This window comes from Triticum aestivum, chromosome 5B (genome assembly GCF_018294505.1).
Source record: "Triticum aestivum cultivar Chinese Spring chromosome 5B, IWGSC CS RefSeq v2.1, whole genome shotgun sequence".
NCBI lineage: Eukaryota > Viridiplantae > Streptophyta > Magnoliopsida > Poales > Poaceae > Triticum > Triticum aestivum.
This window is the reverse complement of record NC_057807.1, coordinates 657,455,906-657,471,566: the sequence shown is the minus strand read 5'-3', so window position 1 is coordinate 657,471,566 and position 15,661 is coordinate 657,455,906. Positions and strand designations below refer to the sequence as shown.

Genomic DNA, 15,661 nt, shown 5'->3' with positions numbered 1-15,661 from the left:
CATGTATGTTTAAGTTAATGTAATATATATCATTTTAAATTATTTGCAATGTCTTTTTTGTTTAAAATTAAAGTCCAAATGCGGACAAATTTTTTAGTTGTGGCGGCCGGTTGGGCACACCGACTGCAAACGGATGCTCATGTCCGTTTTACCGCTTCAAACGAATAGAATTTGGACAAAACAGATGTGCATCGTGCCTTGGAGTTGGCCTAACCTCTGCTCTGGTTTTTCAGGTCTTTGTTGACGAATTTCGATGGTAATTGACTCTGTGTGCGCGCTGTACTAAACTGATGAACATTTTCAATTGTCACTGGGGTGACAAGACCGTGTACATCCCGTGACCGGCAAACACCAGGCCGGACAGCAAGAAAAAGTAGTCCACAGCGCGCGCCCACGTGCTCGCCGTCGGTCCAACGACGCGGAGGTGGAAGAGCGCCGGCAGCACGAAGGAGAGCAGCGCGCACACCGTGCTCCCAACGAACGCTGCGAACTCCCCGAACGCCGGCACGAAGCACGCTATCGCGGCCAGCGTCGCCACCACCGCGACGCGGCTCAGGTGCAGCGCCGCACGCTCCACGAAGCCGCCGCGCCTCCGCACCCACCCGCCCGGCGCCAGCAGCCGCGACTCCACGATCTCGTGGATCGGGTGCATCATCACGGCGAACGTGAGCGCCAGCGCGACGCACAGCACCACCTTGACGGCGGCGGTGGACCAGTTGCTCGGGAGGTTGAGGGTGACGATGTCTCGGGTGGCGTCGCCGTAGGCGAGGTAGCCGCAGACGCCGAAGCTGACGTACACGACCGTGACCCCGGCGATGGCCTGGAGTAGCACCGGCCGGAACTTGGCCCGGTTCGACATGGACGCCTCCAGCGCCAGCGTGAGGCAGAACCCCTCGAAGCAGAACACGGCGACGCCGCAGGCGAATGGGACGCCCCAGAGCCCGGCGAACGCGCTCCTCGCGGCGAATGGCTGCCCGCGCTTGACCAGGAGCTGGACGTCCTCCTTAACCACGGCGGCGACGGCCAGCACAGTACAGGCGTCGGCGAGTATGCTGAAGGGCGCGAGCGCGGAGAGGGAGCGGACGAAGGAGAGCGCGACCTCGGCCGGCAGCAGTAGCGCCAGGACGACGGTGGCCGACGAGAGCGCGGGGAGCACGGAGCTGATGTTCTGGCCGATGAAGACGAGGTACGCCACGGTGCCGCCGGTCTGGCAGAGGACGATGATGGCCTCCGTGAAGTGCCTGCCGACGGGGCCGAAGCATCGCTCGCCTAGGTCCCCGTAGGTGTAGTTGCCGCCATCGCCATGGGGGCGCTGCTCACCTCCGTGCCCGTCCTCCTCTGTTTCTTGCTCCCGCAACCTGTCCCTGCAATCCAGCTTCAGAACGAACAACAGCTAAAGTCAACGGCGAACGTGTGTCTAAACTTCATCAGATCAATCGATTGAGCAGATTAAGCTGAATATTTAGTCACAGTATTGATCGATTGAAGCTGATTGAATCCTAAGAAATCCAGGCAGTGATACTCAAAGTCAAACAGGGGGGTGCATGAGTGTGTACTGACCAGGAGGAGCATGCAGTAGAAAGTGGCGGCGCCGGCACCGGCGACGCCGAGGGCGCCGGCGAGCCAGCCCGCGGTGCGGAAGGCGTAGGGCAGGCCGAGCACGCCGGTGCCGACGATGGACACGACGATGTTCCCCAACGTCTGCGCTGGCGTCGCGCCCCTCCCCTCCAGCAGCGGCACCTTCACTTCCGGCGCCATGGAGGGATGGTCCGACAGACTAACAGCGAGCCAATCCCTGAGCTGCAGCTTAAGATCAATCAAAATGACGGCCACGCCACGTCGTGATTGGACATGGTGCTCGCGGGATGATTCTGCCGGGTTCTTGGAGGAGGATGAGGATGGATGATGATGACGGGACGGTAGGTGGGAGGTGGCGGCGACTGGGGTGTGTGTGTGTGTGGGGGGGGGGGGGGGGGGGGGGTGTTTCGCGCTGGACGCTGTCGGGAAATGATAGAAAAATGGCGCACGCGGTGCAGGGTTTTCCAAGTGTTTCTGGTTTGGATTGTGTGGTCTGATTGGGTGCGACGATCATATCGTATCAGATTGTCAATGAATTTTCCGGCGGAAATTGGATTATTAACAGGCCAGGGAATTTTCTCTAAAAAAACAATAGGATAGGGAATATATAGGATAGGCCAGGCACACTTCCCTTTGTTATCTGAATTTATTCTAGAATTTAAGTGATATTCTTTTTAGCGTAGTGCTATTTTTTTTGAACGGTCACCACGGGAGGTTCCCACCTGAATATATTGCTTAAAAAGCTGCCAAAGCCAAGAGTCACCCTTTAACTTTGGCTGATCGAGTTATTTTCTTCTTTTTTGGAAAACCTTTCAATCTTTTCATTTTCAATCATGGCAGTACAACGAATACCAGAAATAAAAATTACGCCCAGATTCGTAGACCATCTAGCGGCAACTACAAGCATCGAAGCGAGCCGAAGGGGCGCCGCCGTCATCGCCCCTCCATCGCCGGAGCCGGGCACAACTTGTTGTAGTAGACAGACGGGAAGTCGTCGTGCTAAGGCCCCATAGGATCAGCACCCCAGAACAACAACCGCCGCCGATGAAAAATAACGTAGATCGGAAGGATCCAAACCGAAGACACGCGAACGTAGACGAACAACGACGAGATCCGAGCAAATCCACCAAAGATAGATCTGCCGGAGACACACCTTCACACGCCCACCAACGATGCTAGACGCACTGCCGGAACGGGGGCTGGGCGGGGAGACCTTTATTCCATCTTCAGGGAGTCGCCGCCGTCTCGCCTTCCCGAGTAGGACACAAACCCTAACAAAATTAAAATAAACGACTAAAAGCGGAGCCCTCCTACCGGCCCTTGCCAGGATCCACCGTGCCTCCATGACCCTTAACTTTGGCTGATCCAGTTTATAAGGGAAACAGGATCGAAATCCTAAACAAATAGCGTAGTGCTATTTGTTCAGTGGTAGTTGAGGTCTATTCGGATGTGTAGCGTGTTTGTGCTCTCATAGAGATGAGTGTCTGTGTTTCTATGTGGAAAGTATTATTAATAGGTAAGGAATTATCTGAAAAATACTAATAGGCTAGGGAATCTCGCACGGCACACTTCCCTATGTCATCCAGAAACGAACCGAGCCTAACATACTCCCGATTTTTAGTTTTACTTGGTCTGTCCCGTGGTCTCAATGCTTGTATTTATCTGATTTTATTTTAGAATATTAGTGCTATTTGTTCAATGGTAGATGACGTCGACTCGAAGGTATTTATAGGGGTATGCTGAATGTGTGTGTTCACGTGGGTTGGTGTAAGCGTGGGAATGACTGTATTGTGTTAAAAAGTTTATAAGATTGCTCGATTTTTTTACCTTTTTTTTTCGGAAAAACGTCCAATCTATTCATCTTCAATCATGGCAGTACAATGAATATCAGAAATAAAAATTACATCCAGAATCATAGACCACCTAGCGACGACTACAAGCACCGAAGCGAGCCAAAGGCGCGCCGCCGTCATCGCCCCTCCATCACTGGAGCCGGGCACAACTTGTTGTAGTAGAAAGTCGGGAAGTCGTCGTACTAAGGCCCCATAGGACCAACACCCCAGAACAGCAACCGTCGCTGATGAAAAATAACATAGATCGAAAGGATCAAAACCGAAAGCACACGAACGTAGACAAACAATGACGAGATTCGAGCAAATCCACCAAAGATAGATCTGCCGGAGACACACCTCCACACGCCCACCAACGATGCTAGACGCACCGCCGGAACGGGGGCTAGGCGGGGAGACCTTTATTCCATCTTCAGGGAGCCGCCGCCGTCTCGCCTTCCTGAGTAGGACACAAACCCTAACAAGATTGAAAAAAACGACTAAAAACAAAGCCCTCCCGCCGGCCCTTGCTAGGATCCACCGCGCCTCCATGGCCCTAGGGCCACCGGAGACGAGGCGGACCTGCGCCGGCGCTGGCGAGAGGCACGAACCATAACTTTCTTTCTTGGAGGAGGAGGAGAAGGAGGCGGAGCCCTATGCAACCCTCTCGATTTTTTTACTAATCGACATGACTTCATCAATTAAGGGTCTCCTTGATTCAGACGAGTCCTAAAGGAATTTCAAACAATTTTAGTCTTTAGGATATCTTCTATGTATGTTGTTTGGTTCATATGATTATAATCTATAGAATATTTTTTATAGTATGTTTTTTTTCATAGGATTCATTTATACTGCTTTTCATAGGAAAAATTCCGTCCACTACAACCTCATGTGAAGAATCCTACGTTTTTTCTCCTCATGGTGAAAGCGCTAATCCTATAGTATTGAAGATGACATGCCACCTTAATTCCCGTGCTTTTCCTATTCTATCGTTTTACAGATCCGACAAATCAAGGATGCCCTAGCTAGTCCTGGCCATGGGAAGCCCGGCCCGGCCGGCCCGCCCCGGCCCGACGCTGCCCCCGGGCCAGGCTCGGGCCTAGTTTTTGAGCCTGAAGGCCGGGCCAGGCCGGGCCCGGTCCCGTCGTTTTTGCTATTTTCTGAAGGTCGGGTCGGGCCGGCCCGAAGCCCGATGGGCTTTTATGTGCTCGGGCCGGGCTCGGGCCCAGAAACACAGGCCCCATGGTCGGGCCGGGCCGGGTCCGGGCCTGAGTTTTTTGTGTCGGGCTTGGCTAGGCCCGGCCCGAAGCCCGGCCCGGCCCGAGGTTTGGCCAGGTATAGCCCTAGCTAAAACTTGCTATGCGTGGCCAAGGGGAGCAACGTGATCCTGGGAACTATGGATCAGTCCCCTTTACTGGTGTTGGAATCCTTCCGGGCACAAGAGGAGGCCGAGACGGCGATTGCCTAGGCCAGGGCCCGTCGCGACTTGGCCCGTATGGCGGAGGCTGCCACACGTGCCCATGGGAAGGACGACCCAACCAAGAGGAGGTTCGGGCGTCCGGTCGTGGCAGAGGTCGGGGTCGCAGTCGCGGTCATGGCAGGGGGCGTGCGAGTAGACACGATCAATGCAATATCGGGGAGGGGACTCAATCCCCTACGACGGCTCAATGAAAGGAATCATCTAGAATATTAGGGGTTTTGGGCATCAAGATAGGAGGAGGCAGCTTATCGAGTACATCCGCAAGCAAAGGTTAGATTTTGTGGGGCTTCAGGAAACGATCCGTACGTCCTTCTCACAGGTGGAGCTGGATTCCTTGGTCGGGGCGGTGCCATTTCATTGGGAATGGGCTTCGACGGTGGGCCGATCAGGTGGGATCTTGCTGGGCGTAAATAAGGATTCCTTTGAGGTGGTGTCATTCTCCAGGGGCGAGTTCTTTGTGGGGTGGACATGAGTCATAGAAATATAATTTCAGGTGGGAATTGTTAGTGGTCTACGGACCGGCAGATCATGCAAGATCATATGATTTCCTTCACGAGATTTATGCCAAGATTCAGTCGGCTCTGTGGCCGGTGGTGGTGGTGGGGGGGGGGATTTTAACCTAATCTGATCGGCGGAGGATAAAAGTAATAACATCATAAACGATCAAGGATTGGTAATGCATTTAATGATTGGGTTGCCGAGCATGAACTCATCGAATTACAAAGGGTAGGGGCGCGGTTCACATGGACAAATAACCAAGACAACCCCATTAGATGTGTGTTGGACCGGGTCTTTGTTACCACCGATTGGGAGGCAAAATTTCCTTTGTACTCCCTCGTCACAGAAACCCGGCTTGGTTTCAATCATGTGCCTCTCATTTTGCAGTCCGGGGAGAGAACTCGTCCGATCCCTAAGCGCTTTTTCTTCGGGAAACAATGGATTCTCCAGCCTGGGTTTGTGGAGAGGATGAATAGGATTTGGGGAGAGGCGAGGGCCAATCGCCCGCACAGATACGGGCCATTATGCGACTCCCTAGATGAATGTCAACACTGCATCTGGCGATCTAGGCACCACTTGAGGGGATGGGGGTGCAAACTTGGGTAGTCAACTGAGATCCCGCAAAGAGTCACTACTGGCGGAAATCAAAGTGCTCGACGCTAAGGCAAACGGGGTCGGGCTCTCGACGGATGAATGGGCTAGGAGGTATGCGGTTGAGGATGAGATGACTTTCATCTTGACATGCGAGGAGATGTATTGGAAGCAGAGAGGACAACAGAGGTGGATCCTTAAAGGTGATGCTAGCACGGATTATTTTCATGTGTCACCAACGGAAGACGCAGGCGACGTATGATTAGGAGCCTGTGAGAGGGAGATAGAACGTTTGTGGGAGAGGAGGAACTCAGGGTGTACATTGATGGGTTCTATAGGTAGTTACTCGGATCCACATCCGGGGGCGCCGTCGCCATGGGCCCCAACATGTGGGGACCGGAGGGGAGGGTGTCCGATTAGGACAACCTGGACCTAATTCGCCCGTTTTCCCTGTCCGAAATCACCGCAAATCTAAAAGCAATGAAGGGAGACACGACACCGGGCCAGATGGCTTTCCGGTGACGTTTTACAAGAAGTTTTGGAATTTGGTGGGCCCTCAATTTTTCCAAATAGTTCATGACTTCACCCGTGGCTTGATTGATGTTAAACAGCTAAACTATGGGGTGTTGGTCCTCCTGCCAAAAGTCGTCCAGGGCGCGGACAATATACGTCAATTCAGGACAATCACCCTCATCAACGTGAGTTTTCGACTTCTCGCAAACAACGCGTTTATCTCCTGTAGCTAACAAAATCATTGACCAAAACCAGGCTGCCTTCATCTGTGGGAGGGGTATTCTCGACGGCATTGCAGTGCTGCATGAGGTCCTACATGAAATAAAATCTACTAAGGAAGAGGTGTTCATTCTTAAGATTGACTTTGAGAAGGCATACGATAGAGTGAGATGAGAGAGAAGGGTTTTGACCCTCTCTGGATTAGTTGGATGCGGCAATTAATCCAGGGGGTCAAACGACAGTCAATATCAATGGGGAGATAGGCCCATTCTTTAGAAATAAACGGGGGGTACGACAGGGTGATCTGATATCCCCACTTCTGTTTAATATATTGGCAGACGCGCTGGCATCCATTCTTGACCATGCGAAGGCGGCAGGCCATATTTCAGGGGTGGCATCCAATATAATTCCGGGAGGGATAATGCATCTGCAATATGCGGATGACATGCTAATTTTCATTAAAAACTCGGAGAGGGAAATAGTAAATCTCAAATTTATCTTGATGTGTTTTGAGGAGATGTCAGGCTTAAAAATCAATTTTGAGAAAAGTGAGGCGATAGTAACAGGGGGAGATCTGGAGTCGCAACTGCGGGCGGCCCACATAATGAATTGTGAATTGGGATCCATCCCGATGAAGTACTTGGGGATGCCTGTATCCGCAAGAGCCCTTACTATGGGGGAACTACAACCGGTAGTGGACAAAACTGCGACGCGAGTGGAGCCCTGGCAAGGCAAATTTTTAGCTTCTGGTGGGCACCTGGTTCTGATAAATGATTGCCTAACCAACATCCCAATGTTTGTTATGGGCTTCTATCTTCTCCAAGATGGGATCCATGCGTAACTCAATAAAGTTCGATCCCGCTTTTTTTGGGCAAAAGTGAATAGGAAGCAGAGGTATCATATGGTTAGCTGGGAGAATATTTGTGAGCCGAAAGAGAGAGGGGGGCTTGGGGTAATCAACTCCAAAATAATGAACTGGTGTCTCATGACCAAGTGGGCATGGAAAATTCTGACTGGACGTGGTGGCTTATGGTTAGATATATTCAGACGCAAGTACCTGGAAGATGGTGGGGAGGAATTCAGGAGAAATGCTAAATTGTTACAATTTGCGAGAGATGTTAAGAAAGTCCAGCCACTTCTCAGGCTTGGAACGAAGTTTACGGTGCACAATGGCAAGGCCACGTGCTTCTGGTTGGACATTTAGTGTGATGATAGATGCCTCCGGGATGTTTTTCCCTTTTCTCAATTGCGGAGAACCAGACTGCCAAGGTGGCAGAGTGTTGGCGACAGGGACAATGGTTCCCGCGGTTTTGGCGACCTTCAGGGCAAGAGGAGAATCCCGAATGGGAAGAGTTATGGGATAAGCTTAGAGGGTATTCCGTGAGTCTTGGATAGGATGAGGTCGCGTGGCAACTCGAGTCGTCTGGACAATTCTCCACGGGATCCTTATACAAGGAGATTTTCAAGTCGGCGGCTCCATCCAACTTGTCGGGCCTATGGGGGGCACAAATGCCATCCAAAATCAAGATCTTCCTCTGGCAAGTCGCCCGTAATCGAATTGCAAGCAAGGACCAGATACATAAGCGACACGGCCCGGGAGACGGCCGATGTGTGTGGTGTGGCGATAACGAAGATCGGGATCATATTCTGTTTCGTTGTATTATGGCTAGATTTATGTGGAGTGCAGTCAGATCAGCGACGGGGTCCTCATGGAACCCAAGTGGGTTCTCAGATTTTTACGGGCGTGCGGCCGCAACCTCCGGGAGAGATAAGAGGATGACGTGGCTAGGGTTTGGAGCTCTAGCATGGTCTCTATGGACCACTCGCAATAAAGCACTAATAGAGGGTGTTTTTATCAGGCATCCGGCTGATATGCTATATAAAATGGTGTCTTTCCTGCAGCTATGGAAGCTTCTGGCAAAGCGACAGGACAAAGGACTCGTGGAGGATCTCGTCAAAAGGGTGCGGGCAAAGTGTGCTGAGCTTCGACGCGCTTCATAGAGCAACTTTGCCTGACGTCGGCAAGGCGCCCATGCTACATTGAGAGCGATCGTTGAACCCTGTTCTGAACTACCGCCGCGACGCTATGTATCCGCCTACGGGCTTGTATCCCTTTTTTCCGCTTTGGCTTGTTTGTTTCACTTTCACTTTCTAGTTGTGCTCGGTCGTTTGTACTCGTAAGGGCCTCATTCTAAGGCCGGGCAAGCGCCTCTGTTCTAAAAAAACTTGTTATATGGAGTAAATTGGAACAAATACAAAGGATAAAGAGTTGTGATAAAACTAGAGCTATAAACTTCACTACATAGAAACATTTGCGAGTAAATATAATAACATTTAAATTCCAAAATAGAAGAGCTGGAAGATTTTCACCAATAAAGCTCTCTTGGGAGAACTTTTGCACTTATGTACTACAAGGCACATTGTGTTTTCTTTTCTTTTAGACTTAAATATGGAAGTTTTATTACTCAATAATTAAAGGTACAAAGGCAAAGTGTTATGGCTTATTATTTTTACAATTATAGGAGAGCTCCCTGGCTCCATTCGTAGAAAGAATCTTGAACTGATCAAGTCCAATTATAAGGTTCAAACATAGAAGATTGAGCTTTAGGCAGCAAGCCGCAAAGCTAAACAAGTAGCATCTACATAATGTATCGACCACAAAACAATTTCTCTCCCTTAAGCATCATTACATTGATAAACACAAAAACATCAAGCCAGTACCGGAGGGGCGAAGCATACAACCTCCAGAGTGGAGTTAGGGCTTGCTAAGACAACATGATTGTGTTGAACCTTGTTTGTTGCGCAGTCATCATCTTCTTTCCTAGGACATGCTTCCAGGAGAGCTTTGGGCGGCTGAACATTCACTCTCGGAAATGTGTATCACACACTCTTTCTGGAAAGGAATATTGATCATCCGCATCACATGAATATAAAACAACTCCACCTGATTCATCGTGTGATCTATGAAGACCAGTCCCATTTTTTACTAGTCTTGTAATCAACCACCAAATATGATTGATAGAGATCCAGGGAACACGATTAAAAACAATGGTATTCATGTGTTTCCACAGGGGCCGAAAGAATAACAACATAAATAGTATTCAAAGCATCAATTTTTTTAGACACCCAAAGAGAAGCAACAGACTCCAAGTTGCTTCCTAGAGATTTGTCAAAAAAATCACTAATTTTAGTCAAAATTTGCCTAGCTACAATGCAATCAAAGAACACATATCAGATAGTTTCACCACAAGAAAAAAGCACAGTCTTCGAGCTACTTGAGAATTTTCTTCTTGAGGTTTTTCCTAGTCATGAGCTTATTCTGGAAAATGAGCCACAAAAGGACATAAGTTCTAGGTGGGATTAATAGCTGGCAAATTGAGGGGAGGAAAATAGGAACCACACCCCTAAAATTTATGATTGTATAAACAGATCTAGGAGAGTTTTTCCTAGAGTTTTCATATTGCCAAATTAAAGAGTCACTGGAGTATGAATATAAAATACTCTTGGCAATTTCCTCAAGCTCAAACCAAAGTATAATCATAGGCTCATCAAAGTTTCTTCCAAAAGTTAGTTTAAGAGTCTGACCATCCCAAATATGACGAATGGTTTTGCATTGTTCTCTATAGACACACTAGAGGTCCAGATATTGAACAACAAGGGGGGATGGCACAAACCTTGAATCTTCCCAAAATCTAATGCTCTTATCACCCCCAACATCCATCTAGACCCAAACTTCACTGCTTATGTTGCCCACATAACCCATTTCTCGAAGTTGGAGGCCCCAAGAGCATTATTAGACAATTTTTTTATGAAATGAAGCTTGGTATTTGGAATCAACCAATTTCCCCCAAACCCTACCATCTCGTCATGTGCATTTTTACCCAAGAGCCCAAAAGGCAAATGTTGAGTTCATGCGCATGATAGAATACCAAGCCCCCAAACTTCTGCTTCATACACACTAACTACTAGTTAGCTAAATTTATTTTCCTATGCCCCTCAAAGTCATTCCACGGACAAGTATCCATATGGGATTTGATAAGATCTAATGCCCATTTAGTGAATTCGAAAAAGGATAGGAAATATGCAGGGATACTAGCAAGGTAAGATCAAATAAGAACCTCTATAAGATAAAAGCTTTCCTCTCTACCCAAGAATTATTTTTTATGATTTTATGAAGAAAAGGTTGAAGGTCCTCTTTGGACAACTTAAAATCACCTCTAAGTAGGGTGTCTCATAGAGTACATGACACACTACTTGCATCGACGATGCCCTATGAGTTTATTCATCACTAAAATCACACTGTGCATGGTGAAATTGAATCTCCTTGAACATGCGTCTCGGATGCTCGCTCTTTAAATGTGACGTTGTATGGTCCTCAATCTTGGTTGTTGATACCTCCAACCACATCTTGACAGTGAGACACAATATTAACCTAATGGAGATTCACATCCGGATTTTTTGTTTATAGAAAAAGGGGTTCTCTTATTTCCAATAATAAAAACCAATTCAAATCCGATGTGGCATACAAATTTTTAAGCATTTTTTAGGGAACTTTTTAAGTAGGTGGACCAACCTTAGGTTATTTGATATGAAACTACTCTCTCTATAAAGAAATATAACACTTTTATATCACTATAAGTTTTTTTGAGGGGTAATGCAACTCTTTATTCATCAAAGACCACAGATAGTGGGATTACATTTGAGTTATGGGGTTGCAAAAGCCACAAGTGGCGTCCAGGAGCTAACGAAAGGGAAAATCTTGCTAACTTATGAGCATCCTCATTGACTCATGGCGCTCGAAAGAAAAACAATACAATTTAAGTTACTTTCTCTGGTTTTAATCTCCTCAATAATGACTGTATGTCGACCTCGACTTCCTTTAGCTATGTCATTAACCACCTATTGTGCATATGATGCCATAATGACATTCTGGAGGGCAAGATCTTCTGCCAGCGCTAGGGCTTCACGGCAGACTATCGTTTCAAGTATACTTGCATCTTGCAAACCTGGGATGATCAAAGATGAACTCCCCATATAATTACCATGGCGATCTCTGCATACCACCACTTCTGCTCCTCTCGATCTTGAGACCCCTGCATCAACACGGATTTTGGTGGTGCTCTCAGACGTGTTCTGTGGCCAGTCCTCGCTACCTCAACTCTGCCTCCCATGGCCGGTTGCTTGATGGTTCCAATTTCGGAGGTGAACCGATTAATGAATTCGTATGTAGCTCCGGGACTTTGAAATATACCTTCATGGATAGCTTGCCTCCGAGCATGCCAAATGGCCCACAGGATGACTGCCGTCTTTACAAAGTTCGCATGTGATAATGAATTCTGAATCAAGAACAACCTTTGCTTCGAATTGTTTTCTGTTGCTACGATGAGTTTGTCCATCAAATCTGCATGTGTTAGTGCCCAAACGCAGCAGGACATTGTGCATTCCATAAGGGACTGCCTCCAAGAATCAGCGGCTCCACAAATACCACATCAGCTCGTGGTGGACATGTTATGGTGGGCATGAACATCTTCCGTGGGTATCGAATGTTTTGCTTGTCGCCATAAAAACATGTGGATCTTCCCAGGGACCTATGTTTTCCACAACTTCTTCCATGATCCCTCCTCTCCGACCGTGGATGAAGACCCAACTGTGCCTTCAAGCCATGCTTCTCTTTGCTTCTTTGTAGCTACTAACATCTTGTAAGCTGATCTAACTGTGAAAGAACCGTTTTTCTCAAAGTTCCATGCCAGTTCCATGCCCGAACTGTCCTTGATATTGGCTGTACTCAAAGGAATTTGCATGATGTGTGGGATATCGCTTGGGAGGAACACTTGCTTTAGCCGTGTTATGTCCCATGAAGCCAAAGTAGCATCTACAAGTTTTGATACGTATTGTGGTGGGTTAGCACTCAAGCATCCATAGGGTTTCATCATTTCATCCCTAGGTATCCAGTTGTCCCCCATATGCTCGTTCCTGAACCACTCCCAATTCGCCTGATCAAGCCTTGTTTCAGGACATCTCTCCCTTCCACAATCCATCTCCAGATTTGACTTGGTTGTGAGCCCAGCTCAGCTTGTAGCAGGGTAGCATTACGGAAATAGACGCCCTTAAGTATCCGTGCACTCACAGACTCCGGATGCTGTAATATTCACCAAGCCTTTCTTGCTAGCAGAGCAAGGTTAAAGAGCTCAAAGTCTTTGAAACCCAGCCCTCCCATACCTTTCGGCTGTGTCATGTCCTTCCATGAGACCCAGTGCGGTTTTCTTTTACCATCCTTGCTTCCTCACGAAAAATTCCTTATTAGTATATTTAGTTTCTCGCATAATCCCCTCGGCAGTTTAAAGCAAGCCATAGAGCACACCAGCACTGCTTGTGCTACTGCTTTCACTAATATCTCTTTGCCTGCCATTGAAAATGTTTTTTCTATCCATCCCTGGACCTTACTCCACAAGCGGTCCTTCAAATATTTGAAAGCCCTGTTCTTTGATGAGCCCACATCTGAGGGCATACCTAGATATTTTTCATTCAGTGTTTCATTAGGAACATGGAGAATGACCTTGATCGCATCTCTTACCAAATCAGGAACCCCTTTAATAAAATATATTAATGATTTTTCAAAGTTTATACGTTGGCCCGTAGCCATGCAATATGTATCCAACACTTGGTGCACCTCCGATGCTCCCTCACTATTCGCCTTGAAGAACAGCAGGCTGTCATTTGCAAAAAGAAGATGGTTCACCGGTGGTGCTGAAGGGGCCACCTGCAGACCATGAAGATTTGATGACTCACTCTTTGATTTTAACAGGCACAAAAGGCCCTCTGTTGCCAACAAGAACAAATATGGAGAGATTGGGTCCCCCTGTCGAATACCCCTTGAGGGTGTGAATTCCTGCAATTTCTTCCCATTAAATAGCACTGAAAATCTGACTGATGTGACCATGACCATCACAATGTTTACCCATCTTTCGGTAAATCCCAACTTTAACATAAGTGCTCGAAGATAGTTCCATTCGACTCAAGCTAGTTGGGATAAGAACCAACAGTGGGACGGAACTGAGTAAGCTGAGTAAGCTGAGTGGGGTTTTTAACCTTTGGGATAAGAACCAGTAGTGTGTTGTTGATGCATTTCGCCGACTCATTACCTTCCACAATTCCAATGACTGCCTCTGTCACCTCCTCACCACAGACTTCCCAATGTTGCTGGAAGAAATGCGCCGAAAAACCGTCCGGACCTGGAGCTTTGATGGGAAACATTGGGAATAAGGACTTTTTCACTTCCTCTGTGCTATATGGGGCATTTAGACCTCATTCATTTTGGTTGTAACTTTGGATGGTACTGTTTCTAGTAAACGTTCCATGTTATGCACCCCTTCTGACGTGTATAATTGTGTATAGAAATCTATGGTCACGCTCTCTAGCTCGTTAACAACTTCGGTCACCCGCCCATCCGAGAGCTGTAAAGATTTTATCTATTTTTTTCTACGGCGATGCGGCTAGCACGCAGATGGGAGAAATAGGTGTTTTTGTCTCCGTGTACTAGCCAATCCAGTCTCGCCCGTTGTCCCGATAGCAATTCCTATCGGTGATAGAGCTCCACTAATCTTTCATTAATTTTTAACTCCATGTGCGACGGGGCGGATCTCCCTTGGATCAAGTGCATAACTACAAGTTCATTTTTCAGGTGCCGGATCTCCCCTCTGATGGAACCAAAGTGATTCTTCTCCCAGGTTGCCAAATCACCAGACATATCTGTCAGCTTTTCTGGGAGCTCTCTAACCAAGCCAGCCGATTTCTTTTTCCAACCAATGCCCACAAACTCCATCAAGTCTGGGTGCCTTTCCCATGCAGTCTCATATTTAAAGGGCCTGGGACCCTTGGTGCATGCATGCACGTCGCTAAACCGGAGCCTGATTGCTGCATGATCTGATGTGGCTGTAGTATGGCGCTCGAGCGCTGCACTAGGGAAGGTGTTGCACTAGTGTGTTGAGGCCACACATCGTTCAAGCCTCACCCGTGTAAATGTGCCCCTGCTACCTTTTTTTCAAAGGTCCATCCTGCTCCTTTGTAGCCAATGTCAGTCAAACCACAAACATCATAGCATCCCGGAAAGCATCCATCTAGGCCTGACTTCTATTTCCAACCCCGTCGTGTTCATGCAGATGGAGAACCTCATTAAAATCTCCAATAACAACCCAAGGTAGGCTGCTAGCACTGGTTATTCCTTTCCACATGTTCCAGGTTTTGTAGCGTTCCGCCACTTGAGCTTCTCCATAGACAAACGTGACCCTATTTTTTGTTTCAAAAAACTCATCAATTGTTACATCTATCACTACTGGAATCTGGCATTTTGCCGTCAGCCAGCTGACGGCAAAGAGGTTCTTTGCCGTCCGCTTTGAGGAAGCCGATGGCAAAGAAAGTGCTGATGGCAAAAAGGGTATTTGCCGTCAGCCAGCGGACGGCAAAGAGATAAAAGGCAGACGACAAAGGGCCAGGTGGGCCCCATAGGGCACGGCGTGGCTAGGTCAGCTTCTTTGTTGTCTGCTAGCGGACGACAAAGAGGTGACTACTTTGCCATCTGCTAGCGGAGGGCAATGTTCCTCCTTTACCATCCGCTAGCAGACGGCAAAGAGGAGACGTGGGCCAGCCCTAACGGTCGCCTTCTTTGCCGTCTGCTAGCAGATGGCAAAGAAGGCCCACTTAACGGGCCGTGGCCGTGTCCCTCTCTCTTTCTCTCTCCCTCCCGCGCGCCCGCCTCTCTCCTCTTGTCGCCGCTGCCGCAGTCGCTGTCGCCGGCCAGCCCCACCCCTCGGACCCAACCCCCGCAACCGTCCAGCTCTTCCCCTGCCAACAGGAGCCAGCCCGCGGCGGCCGCCCCGTCGCCGGAGAGGCCTGCGCCGGCCCGCCCCGGTGCCAGACCCCTCCCTGCGGCCCCTGCGCCGCCTCGCCGCCATCG

At 48.6% G+C, this 15,661-nt stretch overlaps 1 protein-coding gene across 1 annotated transcript; it reads right to left on the bottom strand.

Annotated features, from left to right (window-relative positions):
- Positions 1-204: 204 nt before the first annotated feature.
- On the bottom strand, positions 205-1,952 carry LOC123113952 (amino acid transporter ANT1). Its single transcript, XM_044535291.1, has 2 exons — positions 1,561-1,952; positions 205-1,375 (listed from the first exon to the last, which is right to left on the bottom strand). Exons 1-2 carry the CDS (start codon positions 1,756-1,758, stop codon positions 308-310), a joined length of 1,266 nt encoding a protein of 421 aa, XP_044391226.1. The 5' UTR covers positions 1,759-1,952; the 3' UTR covers positions 205-307.
- Between the last annotated feature and the right edge of the window lie 13,709 nt (positions 1,953-15,661).